We start from the raw sequence: 26642 nt of genomic DNA, 5'->3' as shown, positions 1-26642 counted from the left end.
TATGGACCAATAGTTGTAGTTTGAATATTGATTAATAACAAGTATTTAAACGTTTTTATTTATTTGAAAAAAGTATTAAATTAATATTTAAAAAGAATATATACATATGTATAAATTATTTTAAATAAATACTTATCAAGAATTTAATAATGGTTAACTTTTGCATAATGCATATATGGATTAAAATTATTGCAAAAAGTCACTTCAATTACCTCCTGTCTTTACCCTGTATATTTAATATGCATTTTAATAGTACATAGATATTAAATAAACAACAGATGGAGCCACAATTTATTTAATATGGCATTGCTGTTATACAAACAAGTAAAATTATCTTTGAAGCTACCTAGTAAGGCAGAATCTAAGGCCGTGCATATTTAAAAAATTGGATACAATATAACATGGTATGAAGTAGCTCGTAATGAGGTCATATAACACACACAATTCTGAGTTTGTAGGAGTTGTAAGTCGCAAGCTCGTCCGCTATAACACGGTTGCGTTCGACTGCCTCATAATCCTGTATAATAAAAACTGTTTTTGATGAGTTCTTTTAATAAAATCAACAACTCATGGCATCAAAATAATCGAAGAAATGTCATATTATAAATAAATTAGTTCTGGCAAGGATGTGAGGCAAGGGCGAGGTAATATTAAATAAAACAATAAAATTAAATATGCTTTATTAAAAAAATATAATATTTTATATTGGATAATTACTGGTAATCCAGATACGTTGCTTAATATACTATGAAATTATTCAACTTATAGTATACAAATTCAGTCTTCATAATTTGCAGGAATGTTGGGTGGCACACTCTCAAATAGAACTTGTACCAGGAATGTAAATTTATCTAAAAAGAAAACACCAGTTTAGCCAAATATTAATTTGGTTTTTAACATCGGTCATCCACCTCAAGATTCGTGCTTAAGAGCATTTAATTTATTTATGGGGATGTACTTATTAAATAAGACTAAAAAAATACTTCACTTGTTTTAGTGGTTTCTCAGTTTTTTTATAGAATCGATAAAAAAAAATGTAATTAATGCATCTAAGAACTTTCTATTTTCGATTTCGATTTATATATGTCACCGTAAAATTGTAATCACCGTTAGATTGTAATCGGTAGTTATATGAAATTGTTGGGAAGTAAAATTAATCTGTAATTGACCAAAGAAGTTTGAATGATAACTAAGTTAGTGTAGTACAATCTACCGAATAATAATACGTTAAATTGTAAGCAGTACGCTGAGGTTCACAATCTTTCGACAGTTTATAATCTCACGAGATAGATTACAATCTAACGGTGTTTACAATGTTACGTTAACATATACATATATACTAAGTTAATTATTTATATATTTACTTACTTAATAATTTCGTTGGCGTCTTCTTATAATACACAAATAGTGTGTAAACTCCGATTCCTATGACTATAAATGCTATGGCCATTAAGTATTTAATTGACGGGTCATGCACTATTGGCAACACCGAAAGGAATATTGCAACTAATAATACAAAACAAGGAACTAATGTTGGTACTCTGTATGGCCGCGGCAAATGGCCATGCGTCTTTCTTAGGACGAGCAACGCGACCATAGCCAGTCCATAAAAGAACCATAAGAACCAACTTGCAAACTGTATCAATGTTGCAATATTGCCAACGATGATAAATATTGTGGTAATTAATGCCTAAAACAAATAAACATATATTAATAATGAAATGGTTATTTATAAATATATAACATTTAATATTGTCTGTTAACTTTTTCTGTGGGTAAGTTGGTAACCCTCAATCTGTATAGAATGAAGCTAAATTTTATTAATAACTTAGGATAAATCTACAAAATATGCCACTGTAAGTTTTTTCTCATATTATGTTTATGGAAAATTTAATCATTAATAGATGCAACTGACTAGGACTTTGGCTTGAACTTCATGACGCGAACGCTAAATCGACACTTGAAGTCTTAGAAATTATCTAAAGTCTTTAAAGTAAATAAGTTCGGTTTATGAAAGCATATCTTAAAATGATTTGAGAATCTTTAAAGACCATATGGCATTCATAACACTTACTTGTAAGGCTACAGCTGGCGCTGGAGTCAGTCTTTTTATATTAACAAAAGAAAATGCTTCAATCATATGGCCACCTCGAGCTGCTGTGTAACATACCCTGTAATAATTAGTAAACACTTTAATAATTACATTAAACAATTACATAAAACATATCCCATCTATATTGATTAATTGTGGATAGTGGAAAAATATTATTTGCTTAAAAAGGGAAGTATGAAGGTTTATATTATGTTGCCATTTTCAAGTTAATTTTTATCATAAAACATACCTATTCATATCCTTAGCTTATCTCGAGACAGTTGGAACAATGGTCTTTACAGTTTAGAACCTCACCTCGTGACTCCAAACTGCACGCTCATAGCACAACCAAATGTTGCGATGGCAACACCAAGAGGTATTAAGAAGCTACCGGCACCGAGAACTCGATCACCAAACGCGACAGCCACAGCCGGGACTGAAGTCATCTCAGTAAAGCTTAGAGCAGACATGTAGGCTACGTTCATAAATACGTAGAGTGCTGTGATGAGAGGCACTGCTATGGATATGCTCAGAGGGACATTCCTATAAAAATACAAACTGTGTAATTGACAGGCTTGCTACAGTGAAGATATGTAAACAAAAAAAATAAATATCTTTTAAAATTACTAGCCTCTTATTCATGAAAACTGCATTAGTCATATCAAATGTATAAAGTTAAGTAATCATTAAGATTATTTTTTATTACTGTTATCTTTAAAAACTTAATTAAGCCTTCAAAAGATAAGTATACTCAAAGCATATTTGCAATATTACAATATTTCATAATCTCGTAGCAAATTCATCATGAATATACTAAAACAAATACTAACACAGCTGGATTAATAATTTCTTCAGTAACGACGGTGACGCTGCTCCATCCGTCATAGGCCCATAGGCCTGAATATAGAGCAAGGGAAATACCTCCTGCGGTTATTTTGTCGCCTTCAAAGCCTTTTTGAAGGTATTCATTATTGCCTTAAAAAACATTAGAATTAGATTTTACTCTATAGTGACACAGATAATCTTTCCTAAGAATCTCTTTAGCAACAATTCATTGAAACCAAATAAATAAGAGTAATGCATTGTTATTAAAAAGGTTGTTAACACAATTTTGTAGTTTATGTCTGCATTTACATCAATACTCACCAGTTGCAATTACATAAATTCCTCCTCCAATAACAATGAGGCAAGCAAAAATTTTAAACATGCCAAACACATTTTGCACTTTAACAAATAATTTCACACTTGTTATATTTATGTAGGTCATAACAACTGAAACAAAATTTTATTATGATTTTTAAACTATCATGATACCATTAAGTATACTATTAGAACATCTATAATATACAGATGACTTAAATAAAAAATAATGCCATAGATTGTCTACAACCATATTGTCCAGGGTAGCAATAAGACATGTTTAAAAAAATTGTAGTGTTAAAACCAAGACAAGTTAATAGTAAAATCTTAATAGTATTTAATTATACACAAGAATAACTTTAAATACATTTTTATTAAACAAATTACATAATATTATACTTTATACAAAACTTTTTTACAATTCATGCTAATGTTTATATCATTGGTAAGCTAATTTAACTTGATTTGTATTATAAGGATTTTTAGTAACAATAGAGATATCTTTTAAAATTTCAATAACTGCATAGTTTTCATCAGTAATTTCAATGTATCCACTTGATTCTTCATTCAATCTTTCTTCCATGAGTTGCTAAAAAAATAAAGTCTAAATTAAGATGTTTACAATGACAATTTGTCCTTAACCATACCCAAATCTATTTATAACATTGAAAAGGTGTTACTTATGTATGTACATATAATTTTGATGAAAATTAAAGAGTCCTCTAGATATTTTATTTTGTACTGTCATTTAAACAGTGATCAATTCTAATAATATTCAATACTTACGCCTAATGTAACTACAATTTGTTCATACAAATCAGGAAAGAGTGATCGAATGAGACTCATTAATTCATTCTTCATTTCACGAAATGTTTCTTTTGCTTTGTTAATATTCTCGGATGTTACATCTTTGTATACTACTCGTGGTTTTAATAGAGCTTCCTTTGCAGGCATTATTAATGCTTTTAACCTAAAAAACTTTGTTTTTGTTCAATGTTATCTTATGTCTATTATATTAAAAGAAATATAACCTAGTTAGCATATACCTTTCAATTTCATGGGCGGTGTCGCTGATAGAGCCTTTAGTAAAAGCAATCAACTCATCCAGATGTTCCGTTTTTTTTCTCATCTCGGATAAATAAAGACTAGTAAGGTAGTTCTTGTCCGAAACAATAGTTGTGTTTGAGTTCTCTATTTCCGTTTGGAGCCCTTCTGCATACAATATAGTTTTATTTGATTTATTATCCTGGTTTTCAGTGGTGTCTAAGTTCAAATTAACAATAGTATTACATGTGTCAATGCAACGCTGTCTCACCCTTTTGTATTCTTCGGTTAATCTTTCTTTAGTTAATTCGTTGGATGCCATTTCTTTTATAACGTTTACTAACGTGAAGTTTTAAGCAAAATCTTATTCGTATAACACTTTTAATTGCCTATAGTTTTAAATTAACACTTAAGTTTGTCTTTTATTTTTAAAAAATACAATAGAAAAAGCTTCTTTAATAATGCTTTTAGCTTTACCGTTATTTCTTACTTCTGAATTCAAATTTCGGATCCTTCCAAACTGACAACTGACACTTAAGCACATCAGAGACAATATCATGGTGGTTGTACATATTCGTCGAGGCGTCATAAGACAGTGACAGTGTTTACGGTACTATCAGTCTGATAACTCTCCAGTTTCCGCCGCTTGTCAGGGTCAGATAAAAGTCTGGATTGCTCCGGTTCGCAGCGATAAGTAAGTGAAACGAGTGTGTAGAGCCGCCATTATGTAAAAAATGTAGGTGAAAAGTGTGATTTCTGAAAAATATCTATGGATATTGGATAACGAATTCAGTGGGACCCAACGAGGGCTTTTGGGCGTCGATTTTCAAAATTCAGGACTGCTAGATCATATAGTTCGATACAATATGTATAATCCACCTTTCAGTAAACGCTTATATTATGTATCTGCCAGCGTTGCCAGACGTCCCGATTTTGGCGGGACGTCCCGATTTTTAAATCAAAATGAAATGTCCCGCGCGGGACAGGCTTAGTCCCGCTTTTCGGGAATAACTCGATGGCAATAAGAAGTATGTACTACGACCGCACAATAATGGTACCAACTCTTTCGACAGTATCCAAAAAAAATACCAGGATTATCTTCAAACTTTATATGAAGTATCCTAACATCAAACTGCTTTCCAAAACGCCTTCTTTTTAAAATGCTTCGTAAATTTAATAAAGTCAGAGTTACTCATCAAGTTTAATCTGCAGCTGTCTGTAAAGAGTTCTTCGTCTTTTTTAAAGAGAAAAATGAAACTTTTAAAGAAGTTTTATCTTCATAGAAATATTATAATAAGTATTTCTTATAAATAATTACTGTCTTATTTTAAGTTGCAATTTGAAACACTCACTCTTCACAGTATTGTTTGAAACGCTGTTTTTCTAATAAATAAAACTTTTTCTATTTTGATTATTTTGTTTTTTAATCAGAAGATGAATAAGAACTATTTAACGATAGGTTTAATCTGATTTAAATACATTTTCTGTGACTATTTTCGCTGTCTATTGTCACGCAAACGTGATTAGAACTCAATTAAAAACATGAATATTTAAAAAATTCTGATTATTTAAAAAAATTTACTATGTCCCGCTTTCGACAAATGAATCCCGCTTTTTTCACTTTAAAAGTGCCAAAATCCCGACTTGACTAAAAAGAAATCTGGCAACGCTGGTATCTGCCCTGTATGTATCGTAAAATTTCCTTATGGAACAGTAAATTATGAGCTTAAGATTAGGTGTATGTACGGGTGTATGTATATTGAATTCATTAATTTAAACTGTTGGCAGGATTCTCACACACTTGTCTCGGTATAATTTAACATATTATATTCTTAGAATATATAAACACATTTTTGTGATATTTCGTAGGTTGCAGCTTATGCTTATCTAATAATATTTGATTTTAAGGGTTTCAAACCGAATAGCAAAAAGACAGTAGGAATTTAAAAATGTTCCATTTCTATTAAGTAATAGTAATTAGGTTTTGGTAGATATTTTCAAAAATATCAATACATACTGCAATTACATTCGAGCTAACCTTTTTAAACGTGCGCTTACTAACATAAATAACGAAATTATAGAAAGGTATAATTTCATCATTAAATTAATAAGTTATTTTAAATATTATTAGAGAAAATAAAGATATTGTCTAAACATTTGTTTGGGCTCCAATTAGTTAGACGTAGTGGAATTTTAGCATTACTTTTTTTCTCGGAGTAGCACACATTATATTAAACATGAAATTACAAATTAGAGGATAAATTATAACTTACACAGTGCAGATAAAGACGTAAGTTTAATTGCTATTGACTTGAAATGCAGATCCAAATCCGTCGTAAAAGGCTGAATGGCATATTCCGCAAAGGTCATTACAATTATAGCTACTTCAGCTGGTCGTAAAATTATCACATAAATAAAAGCACAAATAAATGAAGGAAGTGGTCCCCAAAATTTATGCATTTTCCCGAAAGCTTCTCGAAAGTATGAATATTCAGCTCCAGATTGCCCAAGAAGTGTACCAAGTTCAGCAAATGACAGGGCTCCTGTTGAATAAATATTATTAACTTTCAATAACATGTTATTCTAATTTTGTTAGTACTAATTAATAACTTATAAATTCACCGCTATAGACTTAATACGTATTATTATTATTAAGAAAGAAATGTCTTACCTACACCCACCTAATAATGATATAACTCCAGATAGTGTCCAAATTATAAGACACATAGCAACCGAACCAGAATATTTAAGTGCAAGAGCCGGAGAGACAAATATTCCAGACCCTATCATTACTCCAAGTATTAAATTTACAGCTGAGAATAATCCTAGTTCCCGTTTCAATTTTATTGTACTACCACGATCATTGCAATCTTCTTTTTCATCTTTATCACTTTCCAAACAATTTTCCTGGGTCATTTTCGGTCTGAAATAAACACATGATATCTATTAAACCTCGTATATATATATGTATATGATGAAATGAGAACACAACGGCTTTTTAAGTCGGCTCAACAACATTCTTAACTACTACACATATAAAATTGGTTCTTTATGAGACATCAATGAGACGCAAGCTGCCGACAGTGACTTTATAGAATTAATAAAAGTGATTTATATTAATATAATCAAATTATACTGTGAACGAACTTTAGAAACATCTCAATATAACGGAATGAGTATACTGTGTGTGTAATACAAAATTTAAAAATATAATTTAAGTTAACCCTAGAAATGGTTTTAACAGTTTAGGGAAGCGTTCAAGTATTACGTCACGCAATTTTTGGAGATTATTGACCCCCCCCCCCCTATAAAACGCGCCGTAACGTTTTTCTGTACCCAAGTATAGTAAAACGTTTCGTGACCACCTAGTGACTCTTTATACCTAAAAGTTACCATTATGTGGTGTAAAGTACTGGAAAGTCGAAAATAATATTAACAATAACGCGTAATTCTATCCCCGCATTGTAACGTTTTACAAACGGATCCCCCCCTCAAATTCGTTATGTAATACTTGAACGCTCCCTAAAGGCCGAAATAAATTATCTTAGTGTTTAGGAGAGTGCTTTAGTACAACTTGAAAGGGAAGTTCTTTAGCGTAGCGTTTACTAAAGCAAGTAGCGTTTACATGTTTCAACTAAAGTACTATCCTAAAGCACTCTCCTAAACACTAAGATAATGTAAATCGGCCTTTAGGAGGAAAACAGTCATACCAGTGATCTTAGTCTACGCCATTTCGTATCTGGTTTAAAAACATTACTTTTACAGAAACATATATAAAATGTGTCATTAAATAGGAATGTATGTTATGAATGGGAAATAACACCTATTCTTGGTCCGTTTAGTCGTGCAAGTAAAATTCCAAATTAAACAGGAAGTGGGAAGTACTCCAATAAACGATCATCAAGTTTTATTGAGGTCAGTTGTCGGAAAGCCAAATATGTGTGACGTTTGCATGAAAGATATCAGCTCAGCAACATGTTTTTGTAATAAATTCAACAATATCTTGGCAATAGCAAACAAATCTTAATAAAATGAATTCTGGTCAAAATTCATTTATTCACGTAGGTAACACAATGTACACTTGTGATTCGTCATTAAAGAGAATAGCAAACAAATCTTAATAAAATGAATTCTGGTCAAGCCCTAGTATGTCTTTTGATTCAAGGTTTTCAAGCCTTTCATCAGTTCCATGATTATAATTAAACGAAGCTCAGAGTTTACTTAAAAATATTGCAGTTTTTATTACTATTCATTTATTTATCAGCACTTATCAACTATAATTAACTAGTCTATTATAGACAGGATATTTAAAACTTGTACCTACTTAATAATTACGTATGGAATAACATTGATAATAAATAATTAATTTAAAAATAAATGACATTTTATACGTCATAACAATTTAGTATTTGATTGTTAACGAGTAGTGTTGGCCTTGTGGCTTTAGCGTGCGACTCTCCATCCCTGAGTTCGTAGGTTTGATCCCCGGCTGTGCACCAATAAAGTTTCTGAGTGCGCATTCGAACTATCGCTTGCATGGTGAAGGATAAAATCGCTAGGAAACCGAGATGCCTAAAGGCCGATTTACATTATCTTAGTGTTTAGGAGAGTGCTTTAGGATAGTACTTTAGTTGAAACATGTAAACGCTACTTGCTTTAGTAAACGCTACGCTAAAGAACTTGCCTTTCAAGTTGTACTAAAGCACTCTCCTAAACACTAAAGGCCGATTTACATGATGTTAGTGTTTAGGAGAGTGCTTTAGGATAGTACTTTAGTTGAAACATGTAAACGCTACTTGCTTTAGTAAACGCTACGCTAAAGAACTTGCCTTTCAAGTTTAGACGCAAGAAGTCGACGGCGCGTATCAGGCTGATTATATTCCTTCTTATTAGAAAAAAGCAGTAAATAGATACAGAAATCTGAGGTTTAGACCAAGGGTTATAGCGCCACTGGATTTTGTGTAAATATTTGCCATTTCAAAGCTAATAGGTTGTTGGCTCTTTTGTGTTTTGGTAAGATTATCTCTTAGGTGCAAGCTTAGTCAATAAATCACTAGGTATGGAGTTTCCAGGCTATAGTTCTTTTTCTGTTCCTAAAACCTCTCTTTTCATTTAATTTGACGTTTCTAGAATCGTAGGTTATCAGATGCAGATAGTTATTTACCCTCGAACTTAAATAAAACTTCGTATTTTATGTTTTAATGCTAGTAGTAATGCTTCATATGAGGAAAATTATGAAAATAAATATAAAATTTTAAAAATAAATACGAGTTTAAATGATATGTTTCCCTTTGGTACTATTACGTAGTTTGTACCTACTTACTATTTATTAGCAAACAGTTAAGCTAATTTATTATTTTCCGGCAACGCAATCGATGATAAGCTTTCAATTCTTGTATTGGTACTTATTATAAAATAATTATTGCTATATTGCTTCAATAATATAAATTTTATCTTCATTAAAATAAAAGTGAATAATTTAGAATATGATTTTCATTTGTTGACATTCCGATTATACTTAATCATGATTATTACGCGACGAAGTATTATACAATCATGAATAGTATAGTATAATATCATCTATATTTTGATAAAAAGACGCATTGAAACAATAATTGATTACTAAAAACGTTTTGAAGCGGCTTTTTTACTGATCTAATTTAGATACCGCATATTTCTTAGATTGGTACATTTAATTTATAATCTAATATATAAAATTCTCGTGAGGCGGTGTTTGTGGTTAAACTCCTCCGAAACGGCTCGACCGATTGTCATGAAGTTTTGTGTGCATATTGGGTATGTCTGAGAATCGGACAACATCTATTTTTCATCCCCCTAAATGTTAAGGGTAGTCCACCCCTAATTTTTTTTTTAATTTTAGATAAAAAAAATATTCTTTATTTTTTCTATGATACAGCATTAAAAAATACATACAACCCCTAATTTTCACCCTTCTACGATCAACCTCTATTTTTTATTATAAATGATAAACATGGCAAAACGAAGTTTGCCGGATCAGCTAGTAATACATATATACTACCGACGAATTGTAACTGAATCTGTATCGAGAATGTGATTTGTGAATTTTTGTAATTTTTTTTATTGGCACATGTTTCGAAAATCAGCGATAAATAGTACATCACGATATTAACATTGAAATCAAAGTCACAGTGTATAAAAAAGCGTAACATTATATGTCTTGTTATACGTATCACACGTATCGAACAATAATATAGAAATAATCTATTATTTTTAGCAATTGGCATGATGACACTTCTAACAACGATAACATACTAATTACCTAATTAAAGTCTGGTTACTTTTAATATGACTACAATATTTATTTAAATTGTACTCAGACAACAATTATGTTATATTGAAACAATAAATTAACGAGCAAATGAGAAAATAGTGTTTTCCTTCAAAGGACATGTATAAAAGTAAATGTAAAAATAATTACTACTATTTCATTATCTTTCTTTTTTATGATCAGCCAAACTTTATGTTTACGTATAAGGTTCTTTAAAGTTTCAGAAACATTAATGCTACCGATTATTCAAATAGTAAACATTCGTAATTATTCTTAGTTCTTGTGTCTTTAAGCAACATCCTAAATTATCACAGAATAATACTGTCATAATTTAGTACCTACTCTATTTAAAATAGACTATGAGACGTATTAGATCAAGGCCGCTTTAAGCCATCAAAGTAAGTTAATTGTCAAACATAAGTACGCATTATTTATGATAAAATTATAAGTTGTACGAGACACAGAAGTCATTTATGACTGCTCCTTGCGATGACAATGTATATGTGTATTGTACTTGTCAACCCTTCACAACATGATAAGATAAATGCATTTTAAGATGTACTTATCGATTTAATTAGCAAATAAAAGGGCGACGAACTGTTTGCTCGACGTGTGCAATCTGCACTTGTCAAACGATTACAATTTAAATTAGCACATTCGATAATAATCTAACGTTAAAGCAGGCTCGTTAACATTAAAACAGGCAGATTTATTAATACTTACCGCATTGTAAATAAATATGTTTGTCCATAAAGAAGATGAACATGACAGACATTTCCATGAAACCTTTATCAAATGCAATAACTTAAAATTTGACAAGCCAAAACGAACAAATAGAAACTGTCTTTCAATGTCGTATTCAAATAATTACAATAAGAAATTCCGATGTTTTATCTGCATACAATTGCAATACTTGGAAGGCAAGAAGTGTCAGTTTAAAAGCTGACAACATTAGAATTATTAATTACGTAAACATAATGCGCAGTTTAGTTTGTTTAAACCTATTTCACACACCTAATAGTAAAACATTGGACAAGTACGTGATTAAGTTAGTTATTCTTGTTAATAATATAGGTACTCGAAGTCAAGTCATATTGCTAGGTTACTAATAAAATATTGTCTTAAGAGTAATTAAACAAATAAGTACAAAAACAAGTAGGTCGGCGATATTTTAAAGTTAAATACGTCTAAGAACTGGATACTCTCGCGTTCCTTATGGTTAACAATAAACTCTCCTAGTGGGAGTGCCATGCTGTTGCCTTCGGGCTTCAGCCAAATGGGCAGGCACGACCGGGGCAGTACCACTGTCTCTCAGAAAACCGGCGTGAAGTGATGCAATAAGTTCACCTTATTGTACTCGCGTTTCGTGCGGTGAGAGAGACTCCCGGAGCCCATTCCCCCTCCCCCAAGAAATATGAAGGTGCAGAAAAAAGAGAATCTACCCCAGGGGGGTACCACACGCGCTCGCGGTGGAGAATCCCCCTCTGGGCGTCCAACACCGGGACACTCTGCGCCCGGTGGTGGACGCACAGGCTGCCCTTCGTATTCTGGGGGGGGCAATTCTGCGCTCGGTAAAAACATTAATCGTTCTCGGGGCAAACGGAGCAATTTAACAAAGGCACCCCCGTCCACACTCGCCGTGGACTTCACAAATGTTAGGGGGCTCAATTCCAACATCAACGCTGTCCACTACCACTTAGAGACTGCGAAGCCGGCCTTGCTCTTTCTTACCGAGACTCAGATATCCCCCCCGGCTGATACTTCCTACCTCTCCTACCCGGGGTACAAATTGGAACATTCATTTGTGCCGCGGGCGGGAGTTTGCGTGTACGTCAGAGAGGATATCTGTTCTCGTCGCCTCGGGACGCTTGAAGGAAGGGACCTATCTAACCTCTGGCTGCGCGTAGACTGCGATGACCATCCGCGATTCTACGCATGCCTGTATAGGTCCCATAGCGGAAATACCGAAACTGACCGACTCATTGAGCACATCCAAATGGCTACAGATTCCCTGCTCGAAAGGGTTCCTACCGCTGAAATCGTGATACTTGGCGATTTTAACGCCCACCATGCCGATTGGCTCGGCTCAGAAACCACCGATCATGCGGGAAGATCCTTTCACGACTTTGCTTTGGCTTACGACTTGACGCAAATGGTCCCTGCGATTACGCGAATACCAGATGTGGATGGTCATAAACCCTCTTTGTTGGACCTTCTGCTGACTTCACATCCGGAGAACTACCAAGTCTCTGTTGAACCGCCATTGGGTTCATCAGATCATTGTGTGGTCCGGAGCATTGTGCCGTTCACGCGCCCTCTTCGGCCTAGCTTCACTGGCTGTCGCCGCGTGTGGCACTATAAGTCAGCAGATTGGGACGGGATGCGGTCTTTTTTTGCGTCCTACCCTTGGGGGCCCATTTGCTTTTCGTCGAGTACTCCAGATGCCGTCGCTGACTCTGTCGCCGAGGTGGTCCTGCAGGGTATGGAACTCTTTATTCCATTCTCTGCGGTGCCGGTCGGTGGCAAGTCCCAGCCTTGGTTTAGGCGTTCTTGCAAAGCGGCTTTGCGCCGTAAGCGTGAATGCTTTAAAGCCTGGGCAGAAGCGGTGACATCCTGTGATGTGACTATCGGCGAACGTAAAAAAGCATACAATTCAGCCTCCAGGTCCTTCAAGCGAGAAATCGCTAAAGCAAAGTCAGAGCACATTGCCAGATTTGGTGAGAAATTGGCCCACCTCCCTTCGGGAACTCGAGCCTTCTGGTCTCTTGCCAAAGCTGTCCAAGGGAATTTCTGTCTGCCCTCAATTCCACCACTGCATAGGGAGGATGACTCACTGGCCCATACCGCGAAAGAGAAGGCCGATCTTCTAGGCTGTCTCTTTGCGTCGAACTCCACTTTGGATGATCAAGGGAAGGAACCACCGACATTATTGCGGTGTGATACTACGATGCCCGAAGTTATATTCCGGCAACGTGCTATCCGTAAAGCTTTGTCTTCCTTGGACATCCATAAGTCGAGCGGACCCGATGGCATCCCTCCAATTGTGCTGCGTACTTGTGCTCCTGAGTTGGCTCCGGTCCTAACGCGCCTTTTCCGGTACCTTTACACGCTCGGCACTGTTCCGAAGTGCTGGAAGATCGCTTCGATACATCCGATCCCTAAAAAAGGCGATCGCTCTGATCCGTCCAACTATCGCCCAATAGCTATAACCTCCTTGTTCTCCAAAATAATGGAAACCATTATTAACAGCCAGCTCCTGAGGTATCTAGAGGGCCACCAGCTGATTAGCGATTCTCAGTACGGCTTTCGTCGTGGTCGCTCAGCTGGTGACCTCCTTGTATACCTTACACATAGGTGGGCAGAGGCAATTGAGTCCAAGGGGGAGGCGCTGGCGGTAAGTTTGGACATAGCGAAAGCCTTCGATCGGGTGTGGCACAGAGCACTGCTCTCGAAGCTTCCAGCCTACGGGCTCCCTGAGAAATTATGCAACTGGATTTCCAGCTTTCTCGCTGATCGGAGCATCAAAGTCGTCATCGACGGAGCATGCTCCGACCTGAAACCTGTGAATGCTGGTGTCCCACAAGGCTGTGTCCTATCCCCGACCCTGTTTATTCTGCATATCAATGATATGTTGCAGCTTAGCAACATTCATTGCTATGCGGACGACAGCACTGGGGATACTTTTTACACTGGCCGGGCAGGTATTTCTCGGGCTGTTGTCGATGAGTACCGGAACAAACTTGTGTCTGAAGTCGAAACTCTTCTACGTGGAGTCTCGGACTGGGGTAGACTAAATCTAGTCCAATTTAACCCCAAGAAGACACAAGTATGCGCGTTTTCCGCTAAAAAAACTCCCTTTGTCGCTACTCCCCTCTTTGAAGACACTCTCCTTAAAGCCTCAGCTAGCATCGGAATACTGGGCGTTGACATATCGAATAACGTTCAGTTTCGCGGTCATCTGGAAGGAAAGGCTAAATTAGCCTCCAAAAAGCTTGGTGTGCTCAGCAAGGCGAGACGGTACTTCACTCCGGGCCACCGCTTGCAACTATATAAAGCTCAAATTCGGCCCCATATGGAGTACTGCTCTCACCTCTGGGCGGGAGCTCCCCAGTACCAGCTCCTTCCACTTGACCGTATTCAACGAAGAGCGGTTCGAATCGTCGACGACCAGTCACTTTCAGTGCGGCTTGATCCCTTGGCGTTGCGTAGAGATGTGGGATCTCTCTGCATCTTCTACCGCATTTACCATGGAGAGTGTTCAGAGGAGTTGTTCGGTCTAATACCTGCAGCTGAGTTTCATCATCGGACGTCAAGGCAAAATACAAAATACCATCCGTATCACCTCGACGTCCGTCGTTCCACAACAGAGCGTTTTCTAAGGCAGTTTTTGCCGCGCACCACCACTATGTGGAACCAGCTGCCCACAGAAGTATTTCCGAACCAATTCGACTTAGGGTCCTTCAAGAAAAGAGCGTACCAATTCCTGAAAGGCCGGCAACGCACTTGCGAGCCTTCTGGCATTGTGAGTGTCCATGGGCGGCGGTATCACTTAACATCAGGTGAGCCTCCTGCCCGTTTGCCTCCTATTACATAAAAAAAAAAAAAAAAAAAAAACTATGTACCTTAAAATTTGACGTAAAACTGCGTTGACTACGGTTTTATACCAATTATGTTTTTGTGTAAAAAGAGTGAAATTTTCAGCGGAAAAACTTATTTTATTAAGATAGAGGAAAAGGTTAAATTATATGGAGAAAGCATAAACCATCAGCTTATTCTAATACCGTTTTCATATTTCAACATATAAAAGCTTGTTAGTGAAGTTTAATAACAAGAAGTTTTAGGTAATCTGGTGGGGCTTTCTTCTCCACAAAAATATTTTTAATTACTGAAGTAGATCACCATACAGGCCGTGCTATTTAAAATATGTCGTGGATCGTTAGTTTCATGTCAAAAAATATTATACTAAAAAATAAGTTATGCTAAGCATGTTTAAGTATGGCATAATAATTGTTCTTGATACTATCACAACTCGCCTGCTAAAGCATTTAATTCTCTATCATAAAAATACATATTTTGAACACTGATAGCAGTATGTATACTAAAAAATGTTACTATGTTAGATAAGGTTGATAATATTCAGAAGGCGCCTGTGACATGTTTCTATTTCGATTACTATGAAGTCTTGAAGTCTTCCGGTCATCGAGATTGCATTTTTTTTTAAGACAATTCACACCAATTGACCTAGTACCATGCTAAGCTGGTGAAGCTTGTGTTATGGGTACTAGGCAACGGATATATATTATACATATTATAGATAGACATATAAATACATATTTAAACACCCAAGACCTAAGCACAACACCAAATGCTCATCATATCGATGTTCGTCTCAGCCGGGGATCGAACCCGGGACCCATGGATTCGCAGTCAGGGGTACTAACCACTAGTCCAATGAGTCGTCAATTTTAAAAGTTATAGGTATTTATTTTTATCAAAATAACCATTCTTATTTACTTTATCAGCTACTGTCCATGATCTTGAAAGTATTTTATCTAAAATAACAGCAATTAGTCACAGTGATTAATAATTACAATCATTTTACAAGCGTGTATGTATCAAGAGCAGCCCCTTTCAATGGGTCAGTTGGCTTTTGACTAAGTCTATAAAATATAAAATAACCAGGAATTAATTATAAAAATCGGTTTAAAAAACTTTATAGACTAAAAACCTCTCCAATTTGTTTGGGGTAGCAGCCAAACAGCAGCATCTTAAATACTTAGTATCTAGAAAATATATCTATAAGGTATACAGCAGGTTAATACGTTTGCTCACACAGGACTTAATTTAGGGTTCTAGGAAGAGGACATTGTACTTTAGACAAAACATTTATTTCTACAACAGGAATCATTCCGTGTCTAATTTGAAATTGTATTATTTAATTCTACAGAAAATTATTACATTAAATCAATAAGAGGTGCTTTTGTAGTAACAGTTTGTTGACGATTTTACTTCGAGGAGGATTATTTATAGCAAAGCAAATTGCAATATTTCCTAAATATTATATCTAGATTTTTTTAATACTATAAGTAAACTGTTTTACCTATATATTTTACTATATTAAAATGAAATACTTACTTAGTGACTTGGTCACAATATTTTTCTCTCGTAAATATATTTCACTTAAAATAGCGCGCAAACGCGTGTATCGCTCTCCGCGTGTTTTCGAGGACTGCTCAACTGCTGGTTTTCTATTTATTCTGACAAATTTTAATTTTACTTTGACAGTTTGACACAATATGTGCGGACTGTGCCTCGTGGTCACTGGTCACTATCTTTTTAATCTAAATGTTCTCACCACACTTTACGATAAGATATCCACGTGAAATGATAGTAATCGTTTTTGTTACTAGACGTTCGCTCGGTCTAATTCAATTAAACGTTAATGACATTGAATTCCTACAATCGTCGAATGGCGTTTAGTCACACCTTGCTCGGATGTATCGCATAGTGCTATTTTGGTAGATATTCGCGTGTTCGAGTAATTTAGTGACCTACATACAATCATGAGCTTGCCCTTGTAATGCAGTTAGTCAATAATTTGGAAAATATCCATTATTTGTACTTTTACAATCGTTTGCTCAATACTCTTAAGCTTCATACCCGACTGTGTTATTGTAAATATTTGCATGATATAAATAACAAAAGCTGTGATGGTGGACAAAATACATATTTTATTTCCTTTAGGGTTTAGGCCTTATTTTTGTTATAAACATTCAAAAATAATGTTCAAACTTTTGACGATACAGTTTGTGCCTATAAAACTTTAAGGTACCTAACTTAATTAAGCACGTAATAGACAACAAAAGTATATTATACAGGTCCTCATATAAACTACAAAATATACGGGGAAAACAAATTATTTATGCCAATGCTTATTATACACACCAGAATATGTAATGTAATGAAGAGAAGAGTTAAAAAAAGGTCTTTCAAGGTCTGTCCTACGAGAAAAGTCTGCGACTGCCAAGTCAAGATCCGAGACGCCCATTTGGTGAAGGATCTAATTCTAAATCTATACTTCAAGCTACAATCGCCAAGCTGCGCTATTAACTCTAACTTACAGCGATTGTCATAGGTATTGTAAACCGAACAGCAATAAAGAAATTGATAAAGACGGTCTGATGATGTATATTTGGCACTAGTATGGTATGTAAAGTTTATTAAAGCTTTATTGATGAATCCATACAACAATTTATTGGTTAGTTTACATTTCTTGATATGAGTACTAGTTGGTAGTAGAAGTTCTAAAAATTTTAGATTTTTTTTCTTTTTAGTGGTCTAGTTTTCTTTTTGGTGGTGGGAAGGCGATATTACTATCATCTTAAATAAATGAGTAAATTTCTTTATTTCTTATATATAGGTAGTATCTACAAAAACAGGTCTATTTTTCGTATTAGGTATAATGATAATTTTATATACAAAAATAATTAGTCATAAAACGCATATAAACAACTGTATACTAATCGTTTAATTTAACGAATTTAATGTCAACTGAAAGTTTAAAATTTCTGTTTGTCTAGTAAAATTTTGACTTTATACATAGTAGTCTTTACGATTTCCCGCCGAATTACGCCATCGTGTCGTACAATACTACTTTTAAACCACTAATATAACGTCATAATAATAAAGTCTCGTAACTTAAAATAATTACTTTACTTATGTTTTGTAATTGACAATGTACATGTAATGGCACATTATTGAAAGCACCATGTTCGATTTTGCTTTTCATGCGATTTGAAGAAAGCATGGACAATAGTATTAGTGGCACTAAAATAAAAAAACGTCACTACGGGTAAAGCTACAATAAATATAGAGTTTTAATAAAGGTTATAGTTTTTCTCACAACATAAAACTATACCTACCAATGCCGAAAATTAATACATGTACATGTATGTACTTCACGTCTCGCGCTTATTCACAGACACTACACAAGCACAAAGTGTAAATGTGTTGAAGCCGCCAGCTTTAGATAACATACCTATACTAGTTTGAAAAAGTAGGTATAATTTTTTACACAATTTATTTTATTCACGTAATATAATTGTTGTTTTAAAAGTATTTTAAGATTACATAGTGTGTTTTAATGGGCTTTTAAGGTCATCTTATCACAGCTTAATCAAATAATTAATCATGAACTTACGGTAAAGTAAACTAAATACAATATATTGCCTTACTTACTTTCGTAATTGTTAATTATGAGCAAGTCTATACCAATTATAGAAAGATAATTATCTGTCTAGATATCTTCAAATTTAAAATGAGTTCTATATCACCAAGTAAAACTTTAATATTATTTTGCGTTTTCCAATTACAGAGCATTATGCGACTCAGTGCCGCACAATGCCGCACAATGCTGAAGCTTAATTGGAACGTGAATTAGTTATCAAATGCATCAGCAGAGTGTGCTAAGTCAGTGTTGAAAAAAAAAAAAAAATGTTCTGAATAGAGTTAGCAACCTCATTAATGTATAAATAATGTGGTTAACAATAATAATTGGTTGAAAACTTTTTACGCTTATTTTAATAATCAAATTATTTCATTAACATTTTTTTACTGAAATAAGAGAAAATCTTTAAAGAATATAAGGTTTTAACAAGCTAAATTAACAATAAAATATATAGTTTCATGTAAGAAGTTTACATCATTTACGTTTTGAGTAATTTTTTTAAAATGATTTCTAAAAAAATTATATACTTTTTCAAAACCATTGCAATGTTTACAAGAGTATAATCCTGTAAAATAAATTTGATTATAAAAAAGTAACTATTTATACCTTTATCCATACTTATATTTATTTCTTTTAGCAGTTTGAATTAACTTTAATTATTTTCAAAATCTACGACGAAACAAATTTTTCAACAATAAATAATATTTACTAACGAAAATTTCGATAAATGCCAACTTAAAGAAAAACACTGGTCAATTTTCTGTAACTGTGTTCAGTGTTGGTATTTATTGCGAGAAGCACGCGAGAGCACTCGTTTTGGGAGTGCTCAATTGTGCGAAGCGTTGCTGTAGTTGGAACATTCAACGTTGAGCATTATGCCGCACAATGCGCTCTAGTGCTGTAATTGGAAAACGCACATTATATGCTTTACTATAGGCTTGGCAAGAGAATATACTTGCATGTTTACTCTGTGCATTCAACATAGTATTCCTTTCTTAAGCCTACTTTCATTGTCTGTGGTTTTTGATACTCTTTGGTTCTAACTTCAAGTTTCAACAATTTCAAATTTTAGTAATCAATTTTGCAGTTTGCTGATTTCAATGAGCTCAGTAATTCTTCTTTTCGAAGTGGCTTCCAATCTCAAATTTGTGTTCTTTGTTAACTATTGAGCTAAAATTATATTAGTTAAAAGCGTATTGCAGTAAAACTCTGTATACAATAGAATTTTGCTGAAATAAGAAAATTGACACATTGAATTGGCATAACCGCGTGTAGGTTATAAAGTACGCTTTAATTTTTAATTTTTGTTGAATCTTTGTTTAAAAAAGATAAAATGGAAAGTATGGACGTCGCACTAGAAGGAGCATCTGCAGCATCTACCCCAGTGCAAGAAAATGGTAGGTTTTTACTTTAAAAATTCAAAAAGCCGGGTATTGAAATCACTAAAACGTGTTCTTTTGTCGAATTAGTTTCTTAGGTTTAATCAAGTTTATGATTTTTAGGCCCGGACAAAAATGTTACAGCCGAAGAGATGACATCGAGGGACTACTATTTTGATTCTTACGCGCATTTTGGTATACACGAGGAAATGTTGAAAGATGAAGTGCGGACTCTTACCTATCGAAATGCTATGTACCATAATAGGCATCTATTCAAAGGAAAAGTAAGTTATTAATGCTTTTGTGGTATTGTTAACAATAAAACTGTTCAAATTTTTTTACAGGTTATCCATACCACCTAACTTACTACTATAAACATTAATATAACTTCTAATAAGGTATAAATGTTTTTGTTTTAGACGGTACTTGACATTGGATGTGGTACAGGAATTCTCTCCATGTTTGCAGCAAAAGCAGGCGCTTCCAAAGTATTTGCCATAGAGTGCTCCAATATTGTAGATTATGCCCGAAAAATTGTTGAGGCGAACAGACTTGATGATGTCATAGAAATTATTAAAGGAAAGGTAAGAAATTGGTTTCTTTTTATTTGTTGTATATTCTTCACATTGGCCTGACCCGACTGATCATATTTGGCTAATCAATTTAAATTTTAAGTAATGTATTTATGGAGTTATTAAGCCTTTTAATCAGTAAAGCAACTTACAACCAATTTTTTAGGTGGAGGAAGTTGAGCTTCCAGTTGAAAAGGTTGACATAATAATTTCTGAATGGATGGGTTATTGTCTCTTCTATGAAAGCATGCTGGACACAGTTCTTTATGCTCGGGACAAATGGCTAAGGGAGGATGGTATGCTCTTTCCTGACAGGTGATTATGACATTACATTTTAAATACTAAATTTAATTTTAAAGACTAGTTAGTCAATGCCTGCAATTTTCTTTAAGTGTTGCCATATTTTTTAGAGTTAGCAATTATCAAATTTTGGTTCTATTTAAATAACTATAATAATGATTTTAATAGAACCAAATAAGTAAATATAATTTTAAAAATTAATATTTTTACACTATCCCTTAAAATGGGGATATATTATGTACTATCAAAAATATAAAAAAAAAATGTCTAATGCCCTTACTACAACTGTTATTTTCATGAATAGGTGCACATTATTTATTTGTGGTATTGAGGACCGTCAGTACAAAGATGAGAAGATTAACTGGTGGGATGATGTCTATGGCTTTGACATGTCGTCTATCAGAAAGGTGGCTATCTCTGAACCACTTGTTGACGTTGTTGATGCTAAACAGGTTTGTCAATAAACAACTTTACATATAATATATTTAGGAGGAATTATAATATCATAGCTCTTTAATTTATTGTAGTACATACTTCATTCAATAAATGCTTGCAATTTTATGTGCATATGAATAATTATTATTTAAACTTAATATACAATTTTTAAACTTAATATTATTTACTTCATAAATTTTTAGTTAATTCTGAAAACATTGTTTTCCCAGGTGGTCACAAACTCTTGTATGTTGAAAGAGATAGACTTATATGTTGTCAAGAAAGAAGATCTTAACTTTGAAGCAAAGTTCCATCTTCAGGTGAGAAAAAATTAATAAGATTAATGCGAGGAATATTTTTGTTGTGATTGGTTTAACTCGTAACGTTTCCGTCTGTCATATTTTTGGAAGACTATTTTACTAAAGCATTTAAAGATATTTCTCTATAGGACTCTGTTCAGACAACTCTTCATATATGTCTAAATAAGAAAAATATTTGCTGGTGGTGTTTTTAGTACACAAAATGTCTCAAGTTGTAATGGAAAATGTTGGGCAATAATATACTGGTGTTTGATTTTTAGGTTCGTCGCAATGATTTTATTCAAGCTTTGGTGACATTCTTTAATGTGGAGTTTACGAAATCTCATAAACGGTTGGGCTTTAGTACTGCCCCAGAGGCACCCTACACACACTGGAAACAGACCGTTTTCTACTTTGATGAATATATGACTGTGAGTATCTTACTAGATGATTTGTATAAAATTGTCATCTTGGCAACTTACTTTATGTTTAAGCATCTTGCAATATACTTTTATTTCCTAATTTAGTTTTTGTAATGAAAATATAAGTTACTATTATAGTTGTTACACTTGCGCAACTGATAGCCTACAACCACTTCTGCTTGCACTACAATACAAACAGCTCCGTAAACTGTTACTGTGATACAAACGAGTTAGTGCAAAGACATAAGTACCTTGGCTTAATTATAGGCGATAGACAACATTGAAAACCGCACCTCAATACAGTGTCTACCTAAGAGAAATTCTAGCAAAATGTTCAATTTTCATATTTAAAACACTACTACTACTGTATAAAGCGTTGGTGGAATGCATTATATCTTACGGCCTATCCAGTTATTGAATAACCTGTAAAACCAATCTTGTCTGTATATTTGCCATACAACTGAGAATTTATAAGCAATAGTCCTAACAAACCCAAAATATTAAGACAAAGACTATCGCAAGTTATTTGAGCTGTGTAAAATTTTACATATACACAAAAAAAAAATTATTTCACACTTCTAAACTAATTTTATTTAACACAAAATGTACAAAACATACCATTCCGCACGTAGAAAAATATAACAATAATAACGTACAGCTGCCAAGGTATAAACGATAGGGTGAAATAACACTAAACCATATACAATTACAAATTAAATTGACTCTTTACTAAAATCATTACATGAAAAACTGACTCATAAAAATATCAAATATAATATTAAAAACTCTTAATAATTTTTCTTCTTTTAAATTATATTTATCAACTTGTACAAACATAAGACAATTTTAAGGACACCTGTACCTCGTCACTTGGCACGCCGTCCAACCAATTATGAATCGTGTGTATTTTATTTTGTTTAATAAAATATGTAATTCGTAATTAATTTTGTTTTTAAGTATTATTATTTTAGTATTGTAATAAATGTCGACGTTTCGGTGGACGGAGAAATTGTGACCAATTTCTGTTCTACCGTCAGATAAAAATCTGTATTTAAAAATAAAAAAATATATTAATTTATTAAAATTTATAAATAAACTCAACAGCTATATAACTTACATTTCAGGTGAAAAAGGGTGAAGAAATAGTAGGCACTTTTGGCATGCGCCAAAATGCGAGGAACAACAGAGACCTCGACTTTGAACTCGAAATTTCATTCAAGGGCGAGCTTTGCCAGGTGCAAGAAAAGAATCACTACCGGATGCGTTGATACCAACTCATTTTCTTGTGGTACTAACTTATGTTTTGCAACTTTCCATTTCGTCGTATTATCGTCAAGGTGTTTCTTTTTAACTCTGGCAATTTTTTGTACTAGTTGTTACTTTTAGCAGCTTTAAGTATGGCCTCAGGAATCATTTATTCTTTTAGCAATATTTTTATCTGTTAAATGATCATTATTTCAAAAGTATAATTCAGAAAAAAATTTCAAGGTAAAATTTTAATTTGTAGTTGTTTATTGATGTATCTGCTCTGCTCTTTACTTTAATTTTCCACGAAGAAGCAAACATAAGTATATAATTAGGTATGTCACTTTATATAAGGTAGCTGTAAGTTGTATTAGTTTTATATTCTCATGTTAAGATTTCAAAATACAATTTCTGTGATGACAATTTTTTAAGTTCTTAAACATTAAGTTTGAGTTTAAAATTGATGTTTTAAGCAAGAGATGTGCAGAGTTAAGCAGCCTTTGTTCAGTATTGTCTTGATCAACATACAAGTATATTTGTATGTATATTCAAATGGTAGCAAGAATGCAGTAGTTATTTACAGGCAGGATTTAATAAAATAGTGAAGAATATTGAATGATCTTCAAGCTAAACAATTTGAAGAAAATCTTATATATTTTGTTTGTAATTTTTATTAAGTGTTCCGAATGTTTATCTGTACTCAGTGTGTAGAATGAATGGGTAAGATGAGTAAAATAATATGAGGTAAATATTTGTTTTATTTCTGTACTTCCAACACTTTCAATTCCATACAATGTTCATAAACAATTCTTTTATGAAATATCTATATTTAAATCATATGAGTAATCAGTTGAAAAGATGCAAGAAGACACAGACTCAGTAAATAAATAACTTTTCATTTCTGTTAATTTATTTCAAAGCTTATGTTAAATTAACGATTCTATACTTATATCTATCTTGTTTCTACAAGGTCAGGAAACATTAATGTCTATTTGATTAAGTTAAGTGTGGTTAATCATATATCTAATCCATTTTTTTACATACAACTTTATTTTTGTAGGTAGGTATATTAATAATTTATTGTAAATATTGAATCAAAATGCCATGTTAGATTGTTTATGAGATCAGCCCAATATTCAGTCAAATTGCTTTGATATATAATTCTTCTTAAACTACTACTGGTACGGCAGCCACAGGAACAACGGGTGCCGCAGCGCTTTTCTGAAGATCGACACAGCAGCAGTTGGTGATCAGGTGGTATTCTTGACAAGAGTTGGCGTGGAGGAAATTGCAGTTCGTTTTACGGCAGGAGAATGGTAGATCTTAAAATATTGCAAAAGTTTCATTCATATATCCTTTACAGTCTACGGTGATAGATTCATATCATGTAGTTATAAAATAATTTAAAAAAGACAATAATTATAAGTCCATTGGGTTAGTATTGTGCCAGTTAAATTATTGACTTAAATATTAAATTCGTACTAAAGTACTTTTGCAAAGTAACAGACATATAAAGGTAAAGGCGTAAAGTATATTGTTGAAAAACTCACATGCTTGATTTTCGCAACAGCAAGAGTCATGGGTTTGTTTATGAGAGCAGTAACTGTAGACTGACGAGTCACATAACGGGCACCCCGGATGGGCACCTGGCGGGCCATCTTGACCCGGGTAGTAGTTACCGGGATATTGACCTGGGTATTGGTTACCAGGATATTGACCTGGATACTGGTTACCCGGAAATTGCCCTGGATACTGGTTACCCGGATATTGCCCCGGTCCAGTTGGATATTGTCCAGGGTACTGCCCATATTGACCGTAGCCAACTCCTAGCAAATAGTTCCATATGTCATTTAGACCGAAACCTGGTAATGAGATGATGGGTTAGCGATGATAATGATGGTTAGTCACGATGGTGATGTTGAATATGGCAACCCCGGAAAACCAAAGAACCAGCTTACCTACTGCGCCTGACGATACTGAATAGGTATAGGTTATTACTTGAAAATAAATGAAGAACAAGAAAATGGTGTATAGGTATAGGTCTAAATTTTAAAAAAGGTTTTCGTAAATTTATTTGATTTTTTTTTATTTCAAGCGGTATGTATAGATATGAATATGCATAGATATTATGCCTAATACCTATGATGGTAATATGAACATGAAGCCTACAATTTGGGGAGTATTTAAATAACAACTCGATGCTGGACATTTTTGTATATAAATAAAAGAAGAAGCCAATGATTGATGCATGTAATGTTTATGATTTCCATTCATATAACTAAAATGAACTGATATTAATGAAAAAGGGTTATTAATAATGAATTGAATACACGTTATAATAATTACCGTTTTTAGCTGTGCCTATTTGGTTTCTGCTAATTTCATAGTTACTCGGCCGAGCTCCTGATTATTTAAATTATAAATAGATATTTGTTTATACAATACACATAATATGCTTACATAAATATATAATTTTATGATTCAATGTTAAATAATTAACGATATTTAATGCGTGTACAATGCAATATATATTGTTTAAAAAACTTACCATTACAAGCAGTCAGTAATGTAGATATGGTCAAAATAGTAATTGGACAATTCATTTTTACAATTTAATAAATTTAAACAAATGTCTGAGCCGTTTCACGGATGAGAATCAAATGTAAATAATGAAAAATGCTGCTTAAGACTTCGTTAGAACTTGCCATACCAGTACAGTTACGAGAAAAGTATACTTGTAAAATAGTAGCCACAACTTGTTTATTGAAATATAGAGCCTACCTCTATAGTTCAATTTAATTTGAATTGAATCAAAATATTTTTCGGTTACTTGTTAAGTTTTTAAATGTTTACGTAGGAACACAACTTTAGCACGGATTCGAGACCTTACATGGTATTAGTAACATGTTTTCATCTTTTAACAGATTATGGATTATATTATAAAGGATGTATTGCAGTATTGATATACTCGTATAAAGTAACCGAGCCATGAGTAAAAAGTTCATTGCCAAGTCCATGCTATGGGTCAATTTATTGTCCTTTAAAATCTTTATATACTTACCTAAATCACTTACCAACTCAAGTGTACTTCAAGTGCAGTATTAATAGATCAAGGGTTAATGCAGCTGTACTGAGTTATCCTAATAGGGCCGTTCTCTTGCAATTATTTATAATTAA

At 33.6% G+C, this 26642-nt stretch overlaps 4 protein-coding genes and 1 long non-coding RNA gene across 6 annotated transcripts; 2 read left to right on the top strand and 3 right to left on the bottom strand.

Moving 5' to 3' along the window:
• Positions 1-663: 663 nt before the first annotated feature.
• Positions 664-16864, bottom strand: LOC125050786 (b(0,+)-type amino acid transporter 1-like). 2 transcript variants are annotated; one of them, XM_047650797.1, is made up of 9 exons: positions 16722-16864; positions 6958-7199; positions 6550-6819; positions 3239-3364; positions 2923-3067; positions 2408-2635; positions 2075-2171; positions 1369-1690; positions 664-851 (listed from the first exon to the last, which is right to left on the bottom strand). In XM_047650797.1, the coding sequence occupies exons 2-9, from the start codon at positions 7190-7192 to the stop codon at positions 778-780; spliced, it is 1497 nt and encodes a 498-aa protein (XP_047506753.1). In that variant the 5' UTR covers positions 7193-7199; positions 16722-16864; the 3' UTR covers positions 664-777. The 2 variants fall into 2 exon arrangements, with proteins under 2 accessions (XP_047506753.1, XP_047506761.1); XM_047650805.1 differs by lacking the exon at positions 16722-16864 and having other exon boundaries at positions 6948-7082.
• On the top strand, positions 1668-2718 carry LOC125050804. The gene is made up of 2 exons (XR_007117207.1): positions 1668-1856; positions 2359-2718. It is a non-coding gene; the product is annotated as an uncharacterized LOC125050804 (long non-coding RNA).
• LOC125050798 lies at positions 3587-5141 on the bottom strand. The gene is made up of 3 exons (XM_047650818.1): positions 4279-5141; positions 4019-4202; positions 3587-3821 (listed from the first exon to the last, which is right to left on the bottom strand). Exons 1-3 carry the CDS (start codon positions 4596-4598, stop codon positions 3672-3674), a joined length of 654 nt encoding a protein of 217 aa, XP_047506774.1. The 5' UTR covers positions 4599-5141; the 3' UTR covers positions 3587-3671.
• Positions 16865-19863: 2999 nt separating the features above from the next.
• On the top strand, positions 19864-24214 carry LOC125049739 (protein arginine N-methyltransferase 1). Its single transcript, XM_047649180.1, has 8 exons — positions 19864-20210; positions 20316-20476; positions 20612-20776; positions 20931-21079; positions 21369-21516; positions 21730-21819; positions 22080-22229; positions 23345-24214. Exons 1-8 carry the CDS (start codon positions 20147-20149, stop codon positions 23486-23488), a joined length of 1071 nt encoding a protein of 356 aa, XP_047505136.1. The 5' UTR covers positions 19864-20146; the 3' UTR covers positions 23489-24214.
• On the bottom strand, positions 24206-26144 carry LOC125049750 (calcium-binding protein P-like). Its single transcript, XM_047649191.1, has 4 exons — positions 26014-26144; positions 25812-25868; positions 25016-25291; positions 24206-24787 (listed from the first exon to the last, which is right to left on the bottom strand). The coding sequence occupies exons 1-4, from the start codon at positions 26066-26068 to the stop codon at positions 24633-24635; spliced, it is 543 nt and encodes a 180-aa protein (XP_047505147.1). The 5' UTR covers positions 26069-26144; the 3' UTR covers positions 24206-24632.
• Between the last annotated feature and the right edge of the window lie 498 nt (positions 26145-26642).

The sequence above is a fragment of the Pieris napi genome, chromosome 1 (genome assembly GCF_905475465.1).
Source record: "Pieris napi chromosome 1, ilPieNapi1.2, whole genome shotgun sequence".
In the NCBI taxonomy this organism is placed as follows: Eukaryota; Metazoa; Arthropoda; class Insecta; order Lepidoptera; family Pieridae; genus Pieris; species Pieris napi.
The sequence above is the reverse complement of the archived record's forward strand: the minus strand, read 5'-3'. Positions and strand labels throughout refer to the sequence as shown.

What these genes read in the sequence shown, in the direction of transcription:
- LOC125050798 (XM_047650818.1), bottom strand. Translation starts at nt 4,598, where the DNA reads ATGGCATCCAACGAATTAACTAAAGAAAGATTAACCGAAGAATACAAA. An exon ending in ACCGCCCATGAAATTGAAAG is followed by an intron (nt 4,203 to 4,278) that starts GTATATGCTAAC and finishes AAAGTTTTTTAG; the next exon opens with GTTAAAAGCATTAATAATGC. An exon ending in AAATTGTAGTTACATTAGGC is followed by an intron (nt 3,822 to 4,018) that starts GTAAGTATTGAA and finishes TTATTTTTTTAG; the next exon opens with CAACTCATGGAAGAAAGATT.
- LOC125050786 (XM_047650797.1), bottom strand. Translation starts at nt 7,192, where the DNA reads ATGACCCAGGAAAATTGTTTGGAAAGTGATAAAGATGAAAAAGAAGAT. An exon ending in GAAATTATTAATCCAGCTGT is followed by an intron (nt 2,636 to 2,922) that starts GTTAGTATTTGT and finishes GTATTTTTATAG; the next exon opens with GAATGTCCCTCTGAGCATAT. An exon ending in GTGCAGTTTGGAGTCACGAG is followed by an intron (nt 2,172 to 2,407) that starts GTGAGGTTCTAA and finishes TAATTATTACAG; the next exon opens with GGTATGTTACACAGCAGCTC.
- LOC125049739 (XM_047649180.1), top strand. Translation starts at nt 20,147, where the DNA reads ATGGAAAGTATGGACGTCGCACTAGAAGGAGCATCTGCAGCATCTACC. An exon ending in ACGTTGTTGATGCTAAACAG is followed by an intron (nt 21,517 to 21,729) that starts GTTTGTCAATAA and finishes TTGTTTTCCCAG; the next exon opens with GTGGTCACAAACTCTTGTAT. An exon ending in ACTTTGATGAATATATGACT is followed by an intron (nt 22,230 to 23,344) that starts GTGAGTATCTTA and finishes CTTACATTTCAG; the next exon opens with GTGAAAAAGGGTGAAGAAAT.
- LOC125049750 (XM_047649191.1), bottom strand. Translation starts at nt 26,068, where the DNA reads ATGAATTGTCCAATTACTATTTTGACCATATCTACATTACTGACTGCT. An exon ending in ATTACTGACTGCTTGTAATG is followed by an intron (nt 25,869 to 26,013) that starts GTAAGTTTTTTA and finishes TTAAATAATCAG; the next exon opens with GAGCTCGGCCGAGTAACTAT. An exon ending in AATAGGCACAGCTAAAAACG is followed by an intron (nt 25,292 to 25,811) that starts GTAATTATTATA and finishes ACTATTTGCTAG; the next exon opens with GAGTTGGCTACGGTCAATAT.